At 41.8% G+C, this 18,624-nt stretch overlaps 1 protein-coding gene across 1 annotated transcript in view; it reads left to right on the top strand.

Moving 5' to 3' along the window:
* Positions 1-18,624, top strand: part of ccdc33 (coiled-coil domain containing 33) — a 45,293-nt gene that overhangs the window by 24,294 nt on the left and 2,375 nt on the right. Inside the window, exons 8-12 of the mRNA XM_030053541.1 lie at positions 915-1,313; positions 1,465-1,563; positions 15,541-15,734; positions 15,896-15,959; positions 18,236-18,431. Coding sequence (XP_029909401.1) covers positions 1,185-1,313; positions 1,465-1,563; positions 15,541-15,734; positions 15,896-15,959; positions 18,236-18,431 — 682 coding nt within the window. The 5' untranslated portion in view covers positions 915-1,184. The remainder of the gene's footprint in view (positions 1-914; positions 1,314-1,464; positions 1,564-15,540; positions 15,735-15,895; positions 15,960-18,235; positions 18,432-18,624) is intronic.

Raw genomic sequence — 18,624 nt, 5'->3', positions numbered from 1 at the left:
TGGCAGTGGATTGGGAATCAATAAGGAGCTCTGGAGCCGGTGTCACCATTGACCTTTGCATGTTCTCAGTGAAGCCTCAGCCAATGACATTTTAAGCCCAGCAGTCCCCACAGAGAAGCGCTCATCTGGGGGTGTGTAAATGACACTCCTGGCAGCCCTTGCTTCTCTCTAAACAATGTGCAGCCTGGCAGAACATTTAGATGCACTGAAGCACTCTGTAATGTATGTTCAGTACGAGCTGCACTTACACAGGGCTGTAGTATGAAGCGAGGAAATACTGCAGAGAGGTTAGAGACAGGTTGCAAAAGGATACAGACATTGCAGGCATAAATAATTTAGTTGCATGGTAAAGCATGTAGAACAGCCCCATAAAGCCAAATGAACTGAAACATCTGTCTGCCCAGGCATATTCTGACCTCTCTCACCCCTCCCAGCCAAGTGCATTAAAAAGCTGTATCCCTGTGCCCGACCCCCCTCTCGCTGGCACTGCCCCTTTTCCCCACACCTACAGATGCCCTCCTTTTTTTTTTTCTTTTTTTTTTATAATTATGCTTCATCTCTCACTTCTATGGAATAAGGCTTAGTTGTGCTCAGTGAACGAGAGCGCACACCCTAGCGTCAATACCATCTGCCAGCTCCCCTCAGGATGCCAGCCAGGTGCTGGGCACACACTCTCCCCAGCTATGCCACAACAGCACTGCCTGCTGGGATCAGCCTCTCCGTGCCAACTGTTGATCATTATGTCCTCTCATGCCCGCCCAGACCATCTCTCATAAATCCAGGGATAAGCCATGCTTAGCACTGCTTCATGATATTGTACCAGTGAAACAGTTTAATGTTTAAATCTAGCCCATCTCCTGAAGCTAAAATTAGTCTTTGTTGTGTGTGTTGCTCCTCCCCTGTGTTCACTGTAGGGCCCCTAGGTTGGCTCCCCTGAGGAGCAGCCTGTGTGGAACCACACTTTTCTGTTCCTGGAACAAGTGTGTGCTGCCATGTTTACTGAAGCTGCTGCTCTGGTGCTACCACTTCCCCACAGCAACTGGTAACAGGGGGAAAAAGTCAAACGTGCAGAGAAAAAATGTCAAAAAGACTATTGTAAATGAAGAATGTTTACACACTTTTTAATGTGCCCTGAATCCTTCGAGCAGAGTGTTGCCTCTATATTGTCTGTGTGCTGGTGATAGATGCAGTTAAGTGGCAAATCCGCAGCCCCCTTGGGCTTCTCCGCCTTGCTCCTACACCAGGAGCGTTACAGGAAGCTGATGTCAGAGACAGGGCAGAGGGGAACGAATGTGGAGAAGCTCCCCCTAAGGGTGAGTGAGCAGATAAAGGAGCTTAATTGCATTAATGCCTTTGCTTGGTAATATTTGCTTTTTACAGCTTCTTTAACTAGGTGATGTGCAATGTGTTGTTACGCTCAGCTTGATTTACCGTTTTTTCTTGCTGAACTATTTTCCTTTTCAGGTATTCACTGAGATGGATGGAGGCTGTACATTATCCTCCTGTGATGACAGAGCACCGCACTTCTCCAACTATCAGCATAGCACTGCCTTGTTATCACAAGTGAGAGTACTGTAATAACCAGTCAAAACACTGATATAAGTTAGTGTTTTTTTGTTTTGCTAGAAATAGAACTGATGTAGTGATAAATATCAAGGTCAGTAAACACCAGAACTCTAGTCCATGTGGAAAATTAGTGGTGTTTTTTGCTGATGTCTATTATTGTGCAATTTACATCCTTTTGATATTCTGCAATGTATGCTGTTAATTTTTGTCTTACGGTTGGATAAGTTGAATTAAGGTGGCTTTTAATCTCCACTTCATGTCTGCTCAATCAATTAGTTTCATGTCTCTTGGTTTTGAGTCTACCAGCAGAATCAAGTTTTATCAGGAATTACTGATATGAAACCTTAGAAACTGCAAACCTATAAACCTTTTAAACTTAGACAAACTGCATACTTGTAAACCTTGCATTCTGTTACATTTAACAGAATACTGTAAGCTTCCTTAAGTGATTACAGATGCTACTGTGTCCATAGGTCTATTTTCTCCTCAGCCATATTTGAAATAGTATATCAGCCCCCCAGCTGGCTGAGGGGACAGGCCTCACTGCTCACTTTGGCACTAAAATATGTGTGCAGTCAGTGTGCCACCTGCCTGGAGAGGATACTAAACAAACTTTATTACTCTTTAATAATTCCTATACAACATTGTTATCTTAATGCAGCCTCTTTTATAGGATCTAAGAAAGAGAATGCCATTTACGATCGTGGATATGACTTGTCTCAGTTGGTTTGGCTTCCTCTCTCCTGCTGTGTGGTTCCTTTATGAGGCCTGATTCACTGGCAAGCTGTGGCTGTATAATATTAAGAGATCTCTGTGCACCCAGGATGACTCTCTTGTGTCATGCACTTCAGAAATTTTATGTTCTGGGATAACGATTTTCCAAAAGGTATTCCCCAGACACTGAAGTTAACATTATATTGACAAATAACCAAGGCTGTGTACACAATTTAGCAGTGTTCTTTTATTCTGTGTTACCAGGTGAAAGAGAATGGAGATCTTCCTCAATTAAAATCCAAACTTGGCCTTGTGCTCAAGGTCAAACTATATGGCTGTATACAGGGAGTGTTCATACATACATAATGTATACAATATAGCATTTCTCTCTAATTAGCACTAACAGGAAGGAGTGCCCCCTGATTTCCCCCTGATTTTAGTCTCATTTGCATAGAGATAATGGGGCACAAGAGAGTGTAAAGCCCAACGTCTGTCCTCCCCCCGGGGAGGGGAGGTGTGACTGAGTTCTTGGTGCACAAGTGATAATTGTCAGAGAGCTGTTATTCTGAAGCGTGGACCACAAGCTGTATGTTATGAATGAACAAAGAGACTGGGATAACAAACAAATGCACTATGAACTTTGTAATGACTTTCAAAGGAAACAAAAAGCATTATAGCTGGATTTTTTTTTTTTTTTTGTGCAGATTAGTATGCAGATTATTTAGTATGTGTCAAGTGCACCAGTGTAGTTTGCTCTATATTTGTGTATTCATTTCCTTTTTTCAGTTTGATAGATGATTTTTTTTTTATCTTGTATTCTGGTGGGGAGAATGTACTTGTGTTTTAAATGAGTTGTGTTTTAATAATTACACAAGATAAATGGCATTCCTGATGCAAACAGATTGAGATCAAACACCAGTGATTTATCTCTGTGTATTAATGCAAAAGGCTTTGATGGAGGACTCTAACAGTTGTTGCCGAGAACTGGGAATCATAAAAAAGAGGATTGAATAATTGGTGCCGATTTGGGGATGGGGGTTGAGGTTTGAGGGAATGGTGGTACATTATTCACGGGGGGGCTTTAAGTGCCAAATTAATTTGTTTTTTCTTTCCAGTTGGACGGCAGAATAAATGGGCGCTGTCAGTCGTGCAGTAAAGTGCTGTGCATTCATTTAGACAAGTGTTATTGCTGCAGTGGAGCAATATGGTTTTAGTGAAGCAGGCCAGCCTGGTGGGTGGAAGCTATGTAATTATCTCTGGTTCCTATGATGGCAATGATTGCTAAAGGAGCCAAGGGGACCCAGAGCACAGCAGGTGTGCCTGTCAGACTGCAGGTCTGTGCTCCTGTCTGTGGATGCTCCTGTCCCTGCATGTTGGTGCACATGAGCAGTTGGGATGACTCTGTCGATGCAGAACGAATGCCCAAATCTGTTTTTGTTTTCGTCCATAATGATATTAGTGAATATGTGTGTATAGGTGAATGTACACAATATCTAGGTATTCATATAAATTCAAAGCATTTAATTAAAAGGCAATAACAGGAGACTGATCTATTGCACTGTGGTTCATTTAGCCATGAAAACCAGAAGTCTCCCAAGGGACTAAACCCCATACATCACACCATGGCCCAACCAAATGCTGTCAGCCTTATATCAGGCCAGCATTAACTGCACCTATACCATCAATAAAAGCATTAGAAGACTGGACTGGCTTTATGTTGGTATCACTAAGCTGTCTAGAAGGTCTGCACTTATTATTATTATTACTATTTTTTTCTGTTCTATTTAGATCAGCAATTCATTAATGTCATGTTTCATATCTCCTCATAATGATCTGTGAAATATTTTGAACAGATCAGTGTTGACAGATATGGCTTGGCACCGTGTAAAACACACCAAACAAGTGTTTCCATTTTTCCTGCTCTAGAATTCCACCATTGCTCCCAAGCAATTCTGACAAGCCACAAATGCAGAAACACAGACATCTGCTGTTTTTCAAAGGAACAGAGGAACGGGACATGAATACTAATGTCGCTGGACCATATTTATCTGTCTGACATTCAAAGGAAGTAAATGCTCTGTTTATTCTCTGTGATACAGAGGAAACTTTGAGAAATACAGGCCTTCTCAGCGGTGTGAGTCAGAAAGTGGATACGACAGATGTTTGCTAAGAGATATGGACTTATATTGATGCTCAGGCACAGCTTGGTCTAACAAAAATGTTCCAGCTGCTATTTTTTTCTGAACTGAATTCCTGTGTTGAGAGAATTTCTGTTTGAACCACAGTGCATAGTGGACCTTTACAAAAAAATGTTATAGCCACTAAACCTATTCACATAAACAAATACCCACAGAAAATAACAGTTAGTATATCCCTGCAGTGCACATAGTTACTGGTGGAAAAGAAATCCAAACAAAGGTGGGTTTTTTATGCTGCCTAGCCTCAGACTGTGATCTCTAAGAGACTGAGAAGAAGTGCTGTTCCTTTTTAGACTGTGGTGTGGCGTGGGCACTGTTTGGGATGAGCATTCGCTTGGCTGACTAATGAGGTGGATTCAGTAGGGGCACGGGTGCGTTGAACGTCTTTGTTAGACAGGCCTGCAGCCCCCTTCTTTGCAGCTTTAGTCCCAGGGGAGGCCTCACAGACTGGCTAATTGAATCAAGTACACATGGTGCCTCCCCCTTCGCAGCTCGGCCCCTCCCCATATGAGAGGAGCGAAGTGAGGAGGAGAGCTCAGGCTTTGATGCTTTTGTTCTCCTCAGCACCACGGACAGCGTCAGGGGGCTTTGCTGCAACCAGTTGCCTGCTGTTGGATGGAGAGGCGCACCATCACTGCAGCACTCACAGCCCCTATCTCTGCAGCTGTTATCACTACAGGCCTGTGCTAAACATTGGTTGTAGGCTACAGAACCACAGATTACTAGTCTTTACTTTGGAATGAACAAGATGGCTCGACCTGTTAAAGTGAAAGGCTCAGTTGTCCATTTAGTCTTTATTTGATAGAATAAAAAGTGTCATCCCCACAGCATGTGTTTATCCATTAGTGGGCAGGTGGTCCAGACAAGCAGAACAAACACATGCTAAGAGGACAACTACAGGATGGTGTGACCGTGCATAGCTTAGTGCTTCCTATCCCGCCTGTCTCATTACCTCGATTGCTGTCTCTCTCCTCCATCAAGCATGTTCAGATTCAGACAACGTGGCCTTGGTGCACATGGCCGTCCACCATCCTCATTTCAGAGAGATAGACCGGAGTTCTGCTCTGTAGAAAACTCTGCTTATTAGATTGCCTCAAGATGCCAGGTTAATGAAGGATCCATCTGTGAGCCAACATCCATATTACCGGATGCAGAGCAGAGTCAGTCCGTCTCCAAGACTCAGCCTCATCCTTCCGGCTGAGCTGATTTTTATGACTGCCATGTAAAATGTGTTCATTCACATGAACTCGCCTCTCCTGCTCTAGCTGAACTTTTAAACTTTGCTCTGGTTCCTTTTTTAAAAGACACCAATTTCAGCATAGCATAATTGTGTTTTTATCTGGGCTGGAATTTGTGGTAGATTTTTGTGTCATATTACATGATTCTAAGTACTAGTTATTTACCAGGTAAAAACCCAGAATAGGAAGTTGACAAGTAATTGTAAAGGTAACTAAGCAACTAAGTAGGTAAATAGTTTTTTTCATGTGCATGGCTAAAACATGAGAAATTTAATTATCACAGTTATTACTTTGTTTCCAAGAAAGTGCATAATTGTGCAAGTACAAAAATACAAACTACTAAAAGAAACATTCAGTATTTGGTAAGGTGTTCCTGCATTTAATGAGTAATAGAAAAGATGTTTTCCTGAGAAAGGGTAGTATAATTCCCGAAGAAGTATGATTTCAAACACAGGGCGTTGCCATCCCTAAAGCTGTAGCTACAAAGTTAATGGTTTATTTCATTATGATATATAAATCAATCAACCATGTGAAAATTGAATTGGATATGAATAAGGCATTCTAAGTATTTTTACTATGCTTGTTTCTGGCAGGGTGAAATTATAATTAGGTGCACTTGTAACTCAATCATCAAGTCTTGCCCGGAAAGCATTGTGACAATGAACTTAGGTCAGATATGTCTAAGTGGCTCAAATGTAATTGTGAGGAACAGCTGGATTAGTCTGGACGGTGTATATCCACTTCTAATGATATTACGTGGGAGTCTGGAGAATGCCTTCCTGCACACAGCTCCCATTTTGATGAGGAAGAGAGGACTGAGATGGTTTTAACCTCAAGACGATGTGGTTTCTGTCTCCCAGACTAACTCATGCCATGTGTGTCATTTAAAGTGAGGCAGTTTGGGCAATACAAGCATTACATTTCATATTTACTAAGATCTTTTCTTCTTTTCTTCTTTGCTGTAAATTAATCTGAGCCTACAGTTTCTTGATTACTCTGATAGCAGCAGTGGCAACAGTAATGCAGTGTTTTTACAACTCCCAGATTGTCTGGGACTGTTATGAATATTACCCAGCTGGCATCTCTGAACCCAGAGACCCTGAGAAAGTGGACCCCCATGGCCGAGCCACCTCTCCTCCATGAGAACGACTATGAGGAGGGGTCCTTCACTTTCAGGGTGCCTCCCTCCCAAAACTACCACACCCTGCTTCTGCTCCGTGTGAGTCCTGTTTCTAAAGTATTAGCCATTTTCTCAAGTATATTTCAGCTGATGAGTATGGAGGACGCAGCAGCTCTGCTCATTAATAACAACAATAAGTCATTCTAAATTAAATATATTAATTGTGTTGTTGATGTTATAATCATCATCACAAACATGAGGATGAATTCTCTTGCATCCCAGTATTTCATCGTTGTTAGATTTAAATGTGAATCTACAGGGGATTTAAAAGTCTTTTGATTGAAACTGATCAATACCTACTCTGAGTACAAATTTTAAATTCATCAGGCCTCCTTATATAGTATTGATTTTGTGCAGTGGCTGCCTTGAAAAGAATCTGATTACTTTTTTTTTCCATTAGTCAGAACAAACACAGGTTTGGTAGCAGCAGTCAGGTACTGTAGATCTGCTGTGCATTATTATTTCCATTTGGCCTTTTAGTATATCTAAAATGAGTTAGAAAGTGCACAGCAGTTATAAATTTAAAATTTAAAAAAGAGGAGACTAGAACATAGGACATTGCTCTCATTTTTCCTCCTCTGACTTGCTTTATTTTCTTTTTTCCCCCCTTTTTTTCATTAATGAATTCTCCCCATGCACTGTACACATATGTGTAGAATCTTAAATTATGACCTGATCTCTTGGCTCTTGCTGAAATAATATTGACCTTGAGCACAATAATCAGTCAGAATTCAATTTGTGTCAGGCTTGTCATGAATTTCATCGCAAAACCCATGTCTGCTGCCCACCCGATCTAAAATCACTCAGTACTTAAAGCCATGCAAGTTCCACCAAGCATAATCAGCAATGCAATTATTTCAATATCAACGGTAAGCATGTGTGAAATCCTTTATGTATTTTTTATTGGGAAGGCTGTGGTCCTCCCCACAGGCAGGACCCTGGGTTCAGATGTAGCATAATGTATGCAGTCCTTCTCCAGCAGAGCTGCAATGTACAGTAATTTCCGAGCCCCCTGCCGCCGGGCACTGTTGTGGTTTGAGAGTATTGCAGACAGAGGGAGGGGAAGAGCGAAACAGGTCCTGAATAGTAATAGCTATAGAGACACTTCCAGCACATTGCAGCTGTGCAGTTTAGACACAACAGCGTGAGCATCCCATTACAGAGGCTGTCTCTCAAGACTGCTCACCCACAGAGGTTAGTGACCGTCACTCAGCTGATGTGGGCTGCAATGGCACCACAGTGACATCTAGTGGCTCTGAATCGTTTGGGTATTGTCAGTGTGAGATGTGATGTGGAATGTCATCATCCATTTCATTCTTGTGATTTCAAAGATGCTTACAAATATCTCATTCGCCAAATGATTCAGTCAGTTTTACCAGAGAAAATGAAAATATTTCCAAAGCTCTGGCTTGAAGCTGACTTACTTCTCTGTTTGACGTCAAAATGACTCTTGTTATGCATAAGGAATACTTCTCAGATATTTTGTCCAATCTTGACAGTCTGGCTTCTTGTTTTTTCACAAGCAGCTGTGAACACCTGTCTTCCATGTTGTTATGATCTTCCATTTCTATTTCTATCTGAGTCTGTGCTGGCTTGCAAACAAAAAGACAGATTTTTTTTCATCTGTCTCAGAAATTGACAACATAGATAATGTAATCAGCAAGGCCAACAGGCATTTCATGTAATACAGAGGTCTTGGATGACAGCATAGGCGAAGCCAGTGTGATGGCCTTGGGAGACAAAAGCAGGAAAGCAAGCTATTGAGCAAACTAGGCATGTGTATTGAGCAAACTAGGCATGTGTGGGTGGATCATGAATGTGGGCGGTTCAGTCTGACTCTAGATACAAGAGCTTCGAGCTTTAGAGGCCTTGAACACAGAGGGTTATCATGACTCAAGGCTCCAAGTGCTGTTATGTAGAAATGCCCTAGGTGTGTTTTTTGTGTGTGTTTGTTATTGCCACTTTGAGAGAAGTTGAGTTTCAGGAAGCCAAAAATGTCATGCTGAAAGCATTTTAAGTAATGTTTCAGATATGAATCAGTGTTTGTAATCTGACTCCAAAATATTACAAAGACGTTTTAGAATAATTTATGTTTTTTCCAGTTTAACTTACCTTGCAAATATCCACAGGGAGCTGCAATGATGAATACCTGTGTATGACTCTCCACAATTCTGCTTTTTAAAGACAGCGGACTCATTAAGACAGCTCTTATCAGGCTTATTTACTGCCGATTCCACTGTAATGTTTACCACTTCCTCCTGTGCTTGCCAGATAAGGGCGGAGTGGGGAGGCTGGAAGCTCCTTGGCTCTTGGTGTGCAGGTTGGGCTTGGCTGCGCTGTTTGAAGTCTTGTTCAGCCTGTATCTGCACTCTGCAGCTGGAGGAGACCGTGTAGAACAGATTTTAAGCTATTCTCACTACTCCCATCTCTGCGTCAGCTAAATGCGTAACCCCACTCTCGCCTCCGAATACAGATGTGCTGCTTTTCAATGAAGCTGTCCCAGCAGTGCCAGCTATTGTCTAGCTGTCTTGTATCAGTTCAGCTTCAACTAATGGCCTATCATTCATCTACGCAGGACTGTCTATCAAGAGACCCCATTGAATAGCCCAGCATGGTCATTTAAGATTTGAGTATTGTCCTAACACAAAAAAGGGTTGAAGGGTTAACTACTTTATTCCACATTCTTATCTGATTTTAGAAATGTAAATGTTGCACCCAGAGTGCACAGTGTGCCATCAGCCTCCCGTGCCTTCACTCTGCTTGGTCGATATGAAGCTAATGTAAGTCTTTAACCCTCTGATGGACCCCTGGCTAATGCCATTAATTCCACTCTACACATGATTAATGGTCTTTTCCAAGGTTGCATAGAAGCTATGACTGATGAATGCACACCAAACAGCACTCCGAATAGCCATCTTCTCCGGACTAATGTACATAGCGGAATGGGAACAATTTATCCGGTCATCATTTGGTCCATTGACCCTGTCTTTTATGGCAGTTGCTCTATTGACCTGTTCTCTCACACAGCTTCACCTACAAACCAGACATAATCAAGATGCAGGTCAGTGGCTTCCAAACACATCATTCTTCACAGCTTCAGTCACAGCCAAGATAACCGTCCCATGATAGGGATTGGGTGCTCAGAGTGGCTGCACCACCCTGAACACTATAACCACATCAGCTGATGGCCTGACCTCAGACCTGTGCTTTAGGAGAAGGGGTGTGTGTGGGGGAGGGTGGGTGTTGACATCATTGGATCCCCTGTCTTCCCTCTGATTTAAATCCAATCCTGTGACACTCCTGTCAAAATAGGAATGATGTATTACTCCATAGGCACGCCTACCACTCGCTCATCAATCTTCACGCCCTTTTCACAGCCCTAGCCATGGTACGGTGTGCCCTCTATTGCACATAAACATGGTCGATTCATCTGAATTCTTTATATTCAGTTGACCATCATCACATTTGCTTCCCAAGGAAAATGTCACAATGGCGCAACATCACTGGATCTTCTGATTTTCCACCAGAAGTCCCACTGTCGATAGCATGACTTTGCAAAATTCTCTGAAAAGTTTGTTTTTGGAGTTTGCTCCAGCTAATGTCACACTGTTTGAGTTTCATACATCTCTGCACATCTTTCATTCTCAGGGGTCTCTTTTAGTTACAAGCAACAAAAGCATTTTCATTTTCCTTTGAGCCATTCAACAACACGCAGGCTTCAGTAAATGTCAACTGGTGTGTTAGTCATTAAGCTTGTGTTGTATAGCATTTTGGAAAGGTCATGTCAAGCCGGCGGGGAAAGGCAGTCACCGATACCACTGTGCTGTGGCTGACTGTGGCCTGGAGGGTAGCCCGCTGTTTTCAAGGCTTTAGAGCTGGGTTTAGATTGCCTCACTGTGCCGGGGGGTCCAGGCAGCATTCTCATGCACTAGTACCATGGGGACTAAATGCTGATTGATTAGGATCAGGAGTCCGCATAGGATATAAACATTAGAAAAGCTATAGTCTTGAACATGTAAAATATTGCACAAAGATGCAATATATTTCCTCCTAAGTGACAGACTTACATGGGCTGGTGCTGGCTTGTTTTCATTCATTGTAGGAGCATATTTAAAAATCTCATTTGAGACAGTCAGTTTTATGTGGTGCCTGAAAGTATATTACATCTCAAGTCTTTGAATCAATATGATAGAATTAAAAATGAAATTTGAAAATAACCCCCCAGGCCACTAAAGCGTAAAAACATCTCTAGATAATATTATGATTAGCCAATTATAAGGGATCCGAGGGGATATGATGCAGAACATAGGTGACATTATGAGCCGCTGCTGAACTCCTGCCCTGTCCTTTTTAACATGTTTTAAGACTTAATGTAAAGCTTTTATTATCTAAATTTGGTGCATGGGTGCAGGTAATAAGAGTGGTAGTAGTAGTAGTAGTTTTATGTATACAGTGTATAGATATACACAACACGAGAACACATCCTTGATACGTGTCTAATCTAATTTACTAGTAATTCAGTATCACAAAATGTGACAAGAATGTGGCCTGCAAATCAACACTATTCTGGAAATACCTTTTTTGTTTACGTAGGTGGTGGTTTAAAATGTGGAGGTCATAATTTAAGAACCTTGTACCCCACCACCACATTGTTGTCACTGCCCCGTGAATAGATGGTGTTCATGGCGGTCACCTATGCAATTTATTATGCTTAGGGCTGACCCTGCTTTTATGTGCATGCCCTGTTTGTTTATACACCAATGGTCTCACTGCAGCATAAGCGTAATTGACAGAAGTTGATTTACTGATAATCCTTGGCTTTGCTGTGACTGTGCACCACACAGGGAGTGGCATTGGCTGTCAGCCTCACACGTCCTTGAATCGAGGCTGTGCGTTGCCCTTGACACATGCTCCCTCCTCTTTTCTCCTCCTCTCTCTAATGCCATATTTTTTAAAAACCCACAGTCTTATAACAGCTCACTGCAGATGCCTTTTTATTTCGCTGACAGGGCAGGGTTATGGTTACATACAAAGCAGCGGGCCATTTTCTCATGGGAGTCCAATAATTTAATTTTTTAGGTGCCATGCGACACATCCCAGTCAAACAATTGCCTGAAACTTGATTTCATGCCATCTAATGTCATTGCAGGTTATTTGATGTCGCTTTAATGCAGATCAATCATTACCAATTTGACACAGTTTTTCCAGACATAATTTGACACTAGATTAAATGAATACCTTTATTGTTCTATGTGTAAACTGTGTGACAGGAGCATGCAGATCAAATGGGTTTTATAGCAGCTGTTAGAATGACAGAGTTAGTGGTCACGGTTATATATGTATGTCTACTAAGATCATTCAAGAAAAAGATCTGAATTCTGTTAAATGGTTTGTAGATTTGAAACTGCATTCCTAAATTTGATAATTTCATCCTGCCATACTTCCAGTGCTTACATTAGCCATAAAAATTAACAGGCAAGCTTTTACAAGTGTTTTCTGTGGTATCACCATCCGTAGCCACCTCTGTTCTCATCTCCATTTCTTACTACATTTGTTCCCAACTAAGTGAGTACTAATTGTAAGACAATCCTTCTTCACAGCTGTTGAATAATTGCAGTACTAAAAATAGACAATTGCATTCTTGTACCATTAAATCACAACTATGTAGATATTGTGTTTCTCTTATAGCACACCTTTTTGAGGTTGCCGATATGAAAACATCCACAGCAGCAGTGCAGAGACAAAACCAAGCCGCCTCCACTGCTGGGCTGAATTCCAGTGGTGAACAAGAGACCAGCTGTGTGAACCATCTTGTCCTTTTTTTTTTTTTTTTTTTTCTGCTTCAGTTACTTTCAGTTCCCTCCCCTTCCCAACACCCCCTTTTACCTCCATCTCCATTAGCACACTCGTATTTCCGCCTGGCCTGTAGTGGGTACATGGCAGGGTGGAAGGAAAGGAGGGATGGCAATTTAAAAAAGAAAAAAGAAAAAAAAGTAGAGCAGAGGAGGAAGCTGAGAATAGAAGTGGCGGTCAAATGCAGGGAAAGAGGACAGAGTGAAGGGCTGGGTCAGATGAACGGATGAAAACAAAAGGGATAGAGGAGGAAAGGTAGAATGTGTGGAGGGGAGGCAGGAGGGAGTGGAGGTAGAGAAAGCCCCTGGGAGCTGCCTTGTTCTGGCAGGCTAATTGAAGCTCTGTGTGGCAGGAGACAGAGCTGTCAATCCACTGAAGAGCCCATTTGCTGCGTTTTGCAGGCTGTGTGCAGAATCCTGATTTGCTGCTTTACAGAGGTCCCCGACTGCAGGCCAACCTGGGACCTTGCTCTGTCCTGTATGTGTGTTTATACCACATGCATCCTATTCCCTTCACCATTCCATTCTCAACAAAGGCAGTGACTGCTAAACACAATAAGAGAACATGAATAATTTTGCTTGTGATGAGAGTTTTGCAAATTTGTCAGACATGATCTTACATTATAATGTGATATTAGACTCCATGTGTGTCTATGCAATATGTTTGCACTTGTACAGGTTTTCCCTCGTTGGAAAAGAAGGGATTATGCCTTCTAACAGAGCACATAGCTGCAAGGATCCGGTGAATTATTTATCATGAATTAAAGCAGTCAGTAATGAAAATATTTATCTAAATGCTGAACAGGCTCAGATTTGTATATGCTAAGCCACAGAGATATCCACGCACATGGTTTGAATGCGTATTAGCAGAAGACAGGGTTGCTACCTAACACTGAAAACTATGAATCTTTAATCACTTTTCTATTTTGGGTGAGGGAAGGCTGCTATGATGTAGCACTATCCAATTTTGAGATGCTCATGCTTGAATGGAGAGTTTTGTCAAAAATACCCCTTGGTTGGAGAGGATTTTCTTTTTTTGTTTGTTTCACTTGGTTGGTTATGTTGTTTTGCATGTCATTCCAGCAATATGTGTACAATAAAACATTGCCTGCAAACCACATATGTGAAAGAAAGGGCAATTCTATACATTTTTGTGGTGTTTTCATTCCATTTTTGTATATATTCATCAGTGCATTATGTTCTTAGACAGTTGTTGCAAAGAGATGCAGGTCACACATAAGGGGAGAATTTTTTTTATAACTGGCGTCAGCAAAGGAGTGTTTTTTTGTTTTTGTTTTTGTTTTTGTTTTTGTTTTTGTTTTGACCATTGCTGACTCTAGTCTGACTTTCTCTCCATCTCCCATCCCCCACTTTTATCATTTAGTTTCAATCAGATCCTGTGCCATCAGTGATTGTCTATATTGGCCCTCAGCACTAATGAACAAGACAGATCCATTTCCAGGCAGTGGAGGTATTGATCCATAGCTATTGCAGGATTTACACAGATTTGCATGGATTGAATAAGTGTGTAGGCCTGCTTGAAATACCAGCCCTTTACACTTTTTTGCCCAAAAATCATCCTGCCAATCTATTGTGTTTTTAAACATTTTTTAAACACTCAACTGTTGCTGAATCATGATATTTCTTTTACACAGTAACAATGATTTGACAACAGGCCCTCACTGAGTTGAGTGAAGCTGGCAATAAAGGCTCAGAAGAAGCCACAGGTGCTGCACAGCACGGCACCAAGACATCATTAGTCAGTCCCCATCAATCTGCTTATTGAGCCTAAGACAGTATTCATCTGGGGGCTGGCATTCACTGAGCAGGGACCTCCTTTTGATTCCATTGATTTTAACAAGCTGCTTCCAGGCATAAAGATAAAGTTTGATTTTCCTTTCATAACACTGAATATAAAAGAGGGATTTAGGACTGCTAAATCCAAATAGTTTGTTTTAATCTGTTGAATTTGAAAAAAAAAAAAAAAAGCCACATGAAACTGTCTGTTCTGTTCTCGCACATAAAAGCAATTCCTCCCATTGGCCTGAAAAGTTGCTAAGGCTTGTGTTGTGGTTACAGCCTGACTGCTTTCACTTGATGGTAGGGCTCTTAACTTTCACAGCCACCATCAGTTATGCATTCATTTCTCTGATAAGGACTCTGAAATTTTCTGTTTGATGAAGGCCTCGAAAACCACCAAACCACTCTGCAACCCTGCAGCTATCAAGGTAGGCTCTGTGACAGACAGTATGGAACTACAAGAGCAGTGCTTTTGTGCTGGAGAGATAAGCAGATAAAGACTATATATGTTTTCATGTCATTACTGTGAGTTTACCAGGCAACAACAATCCTCAGTGTATCTCTATGTGCAGTGTTTGCAGTGGAAATAAGAGGCTAATACATACAGAAGTTTGTTGACCAAGAGCTCACTAGAGTGGCCACTGCATAGCTGTTTTATGCATAATGATGTAACAGCCTCTATATTCAGGAGATGAAGAGGTATTATAGGCCATACACAAGTACTGAGAGGTTAGAGCTGCTCCATTTGTTTGAAAAAAGCCATTGTTTTCTGTGGAAACATGCCTTGAAGCCAGAATATTATGGTGGTGATTTAGTCCATCCAAATTGTAAAAGGAGATTGTTAACTGACAGCATATATTTGTCAAATGTGTTCATTCTTTTGTCTTTGTGTGTGATCCATGTCATTTTTCACTATAAATACTGGCAGGAAATGTTGTTATTGCTCAGTATGGAGATGGATTGCTTAATTGATGGCAGTATATTTTCTACAGCTCCAGAAGGATGGATATAACCTCCCATCCCATGATGCCCTGGCACAGATCCTAGCACATCACCAGCGCCTCCTCAACACAACCAAGACTGAACTTCACACCACAGACAGACCGGCTGAGAAGGCAGAAGCTGCACAAAGCAGCAAACACTTGAACATGAACCAAACCTATCAAGTACATCATCCACACAGGCGGTAAGGCCACATATGCATTGTGTCACATTTCCTCCGCATGACAACCATAGAATTACCTCTGGGAAGAGTAACCCAAAGATTCCTACGAAGTAATTGTTTCTTTCAAATATTGATCACACTTGGCGGTGTTTGTGTTTGTAAAATGTTTTAAAATGCTGTAGCCCTCCTCTCCCTGACTTTGACGATGACCCGCAAATGGCAGAGATTACTGACCTCCAAGCGAAGGTGAGTGTACATGCAAATTAATGCCCACTGCCTCTGTCATGTTTAGTATTGTGAGTAGTGCCATGGAAAGGCCAGTGTGATGAGACACAGTGCTGATGCCTGTGTTGTTATTATACTCACTGTCTCATCACTGTTTAGACTGACTGAGATGGTTTTCTGCTCTTAAGCTTCAGCACTACGCAACCTGGGAGACAAAATGGCAGTTACTGGAACAGATTGATATTTTGCACAGACTGATTGCACTCAAGAAGTGATGTGTTGATGAGGCTGATATCTGTGTTATTGGTAAAGGTCTGGAGGGTATTATTTATGCAAACCTTGACATTTTCTCATGATGCTTTGGTGATTTTGGTAATTTCCTTTACTACTCATTTGAATTCAGCGTTACAGTTCTGGGATTGGCCACACATGCAGAGATCATATGTTTATGAGGATGTTGTGTTTCATTTTATATGGATTTTTGCACAATGAGTCATTTGATAGAGAGGCAGAGATAAAGAATCCTACATGGGCAATTTCACAGAGACACTGCACATTTATATACAACAGGCATTATGATAATTGATTGAAAACTAGTCCCTCTGCATGCATGAGTATATACTCACACACATACACTTCAATCCAGCTGCCTTCTTGTCCTAAAGCGACAGTCAGCATGACAGGCAGGCCACTTTCATGTCTCCAAAGCACAGACAGGGGAGGGCCACCCTCTCTATTTCTATGCAGAGACGGAGACTCCCTTTTTATTTGAGTTTTCTCGACTTATCATAGGGAGCCCGCCTTCCCATCATGCCTATGGGGCCCCCAGCAGAGCTACCATCTCCATCCTCATCTACAGTCATGATTGTCACCTTGTCCCTGCCCTTTCAATTAGATGCTCAATTTCACCCCTGGTGTCCCACGGGAGCCACAACCACACCATCCTAGATTGGAATCTCCTAATCGTCGACGCCCCCTCCTGCATTCAGCCGGACGCCGCTCTCAGTCTCCATTCAGGTCTTTCTAGTCGCACTGACCCCGCTGATAGAGTGGAGCATGTGACAGAGCAGTGAACAATGCACCTGCATGCTGCTAGACAACACGCACATGCCTTAAACAGAGAAAGGCCATAATGAAGGAGCTGTATAATAATGGGCTCAGCTCTAATTGCTTATGCGATATTCCCAGGAATGGACTGTCTTCACTAAGGGATAAAAAAAAAAAAAAAAAAAACATTTTAAAAGGTATATTTGTGGAAAGAGGTAATGGAGGGAGTTTCAAGAATATTTTTTTCTTTCCTTTCTGGTTTTAGAGGAGCTCAAGGTTGTTTTTTGTATTCTGTCTCGCTCTTCAGTAGGTAAATGGGTTTGCCATGACAGTTTCTTTTTCCCTCCACAGTTCTATAAATGGCCTTTCACAGGAGGAGGCTCCATGCATGCACCATTAGGGTTTATCCCAAATCCCCGGATAAAGCTCCCGTGACAAAAGACCTTGACAGGATGGGGTGTTATTGTCCCATTGGATTTGAGGAGCTGGAGTCATGATTACATTGTACCCCAACCTTAGAAAATCGATTACAGCAGCGTCAAGCAGTATGGCATTAAAAGTCGTGGCTGTTTCAGCTTTTCGTGCCATCCCAAAAGCATCAGTCATGTCATGTGCTTGAGGAAACCAAGAGAAATCAGTATCAGTCATTGAGACATAAAAAAAAGTGACATGTTTTTTTTTTTTTTTTCCTCTTAATCCAGTTTGGTGCAGAGCCTTCTTGGTCTCCTACTGAGTATGTCCTGTTGATGCTTTGTTGTTAACATATGGAGTTGAGGAGACATCTAGTGGTGGTGCTCACATATGACCATTAGACCTCAAATTTGTCACATCCAGTCTACAGGGGAAAAAAAACTGTGCCTTGAAATATGTAATTTTGATCAAAAGATTAAAAAAAAAAAAATCAAAGACTGACAGACCAAAAACATTTATTGTTTCTGACAATTTGCTTCCAAGAAAAAACGATGTTTCACGGAATTTCAGCTTTTTGAGGGACTCTGACTTAATATTTTGGCCTTGAGGCATTACAGTGTTAAGGCAGCAGCTTTTATCTGTTTGAATGAATGAATGAATGAATTTCACACCAGTCATGATTAGATTTATAAAATTCATTGTCTGGCTATAGAGTCAGTTACTCTGTGCAGTGGTCTACACTTTAGAGAATACATTGAACTCTTTAACTTGATCAAATCTCCCATTTATCAGCACTATATGCAACCAATTTGAGACTGGTCATTTCTCTCCATCATCAGGAGGTGGAGAACTACCGCTCGGCAATGCACAGGATGGCAGAGGACATACTTGGCTTGAGGGCACAGGTGGTGACTTTGGAGGCGGAGAACAGCCAGCTCCGCAGTGATCTGTCGCTGCACCGGGACCTTGGCCGAGATCTGCTGGATGACACTGACATCGACGTCATGACCAAGGCTGAGATTGCTGACCGGTTAGGTACAACGTGAGCCCACAGCAGATTACCGCCTGCCCTAATCCATGATTACTCAACCATATATTAACCATTCATTACCACCTCTCTCCAACAATGAGGATGAACCAAATCCAAGTAACGGCAATCATTTACATTCTTTCTGCTCATACATATTGGATATTTAGTTCATTTTAAAAATAATCAGTTCATCTTGAA

The sequence above is a fragment of the Myripristis murdjan genome, chromosome 6 (assembly GCF_902150065.1).
Source record: "Myripristis murdjan chromosome 6, fMyrMur1.1, whole genome shotgun sequence".
Lineage (NCBI taxonomy): Eukaryota > Metazoa > Chordata > Actinopteri > Holocentriformes > Holocentridae > Myripristis > Myripristis murdjan.
The sequence above is the reverse complement of the archived record's forward strand: the minus strand, read 5'-3'. Positions and strand labels throughout refer to the sequence as shown.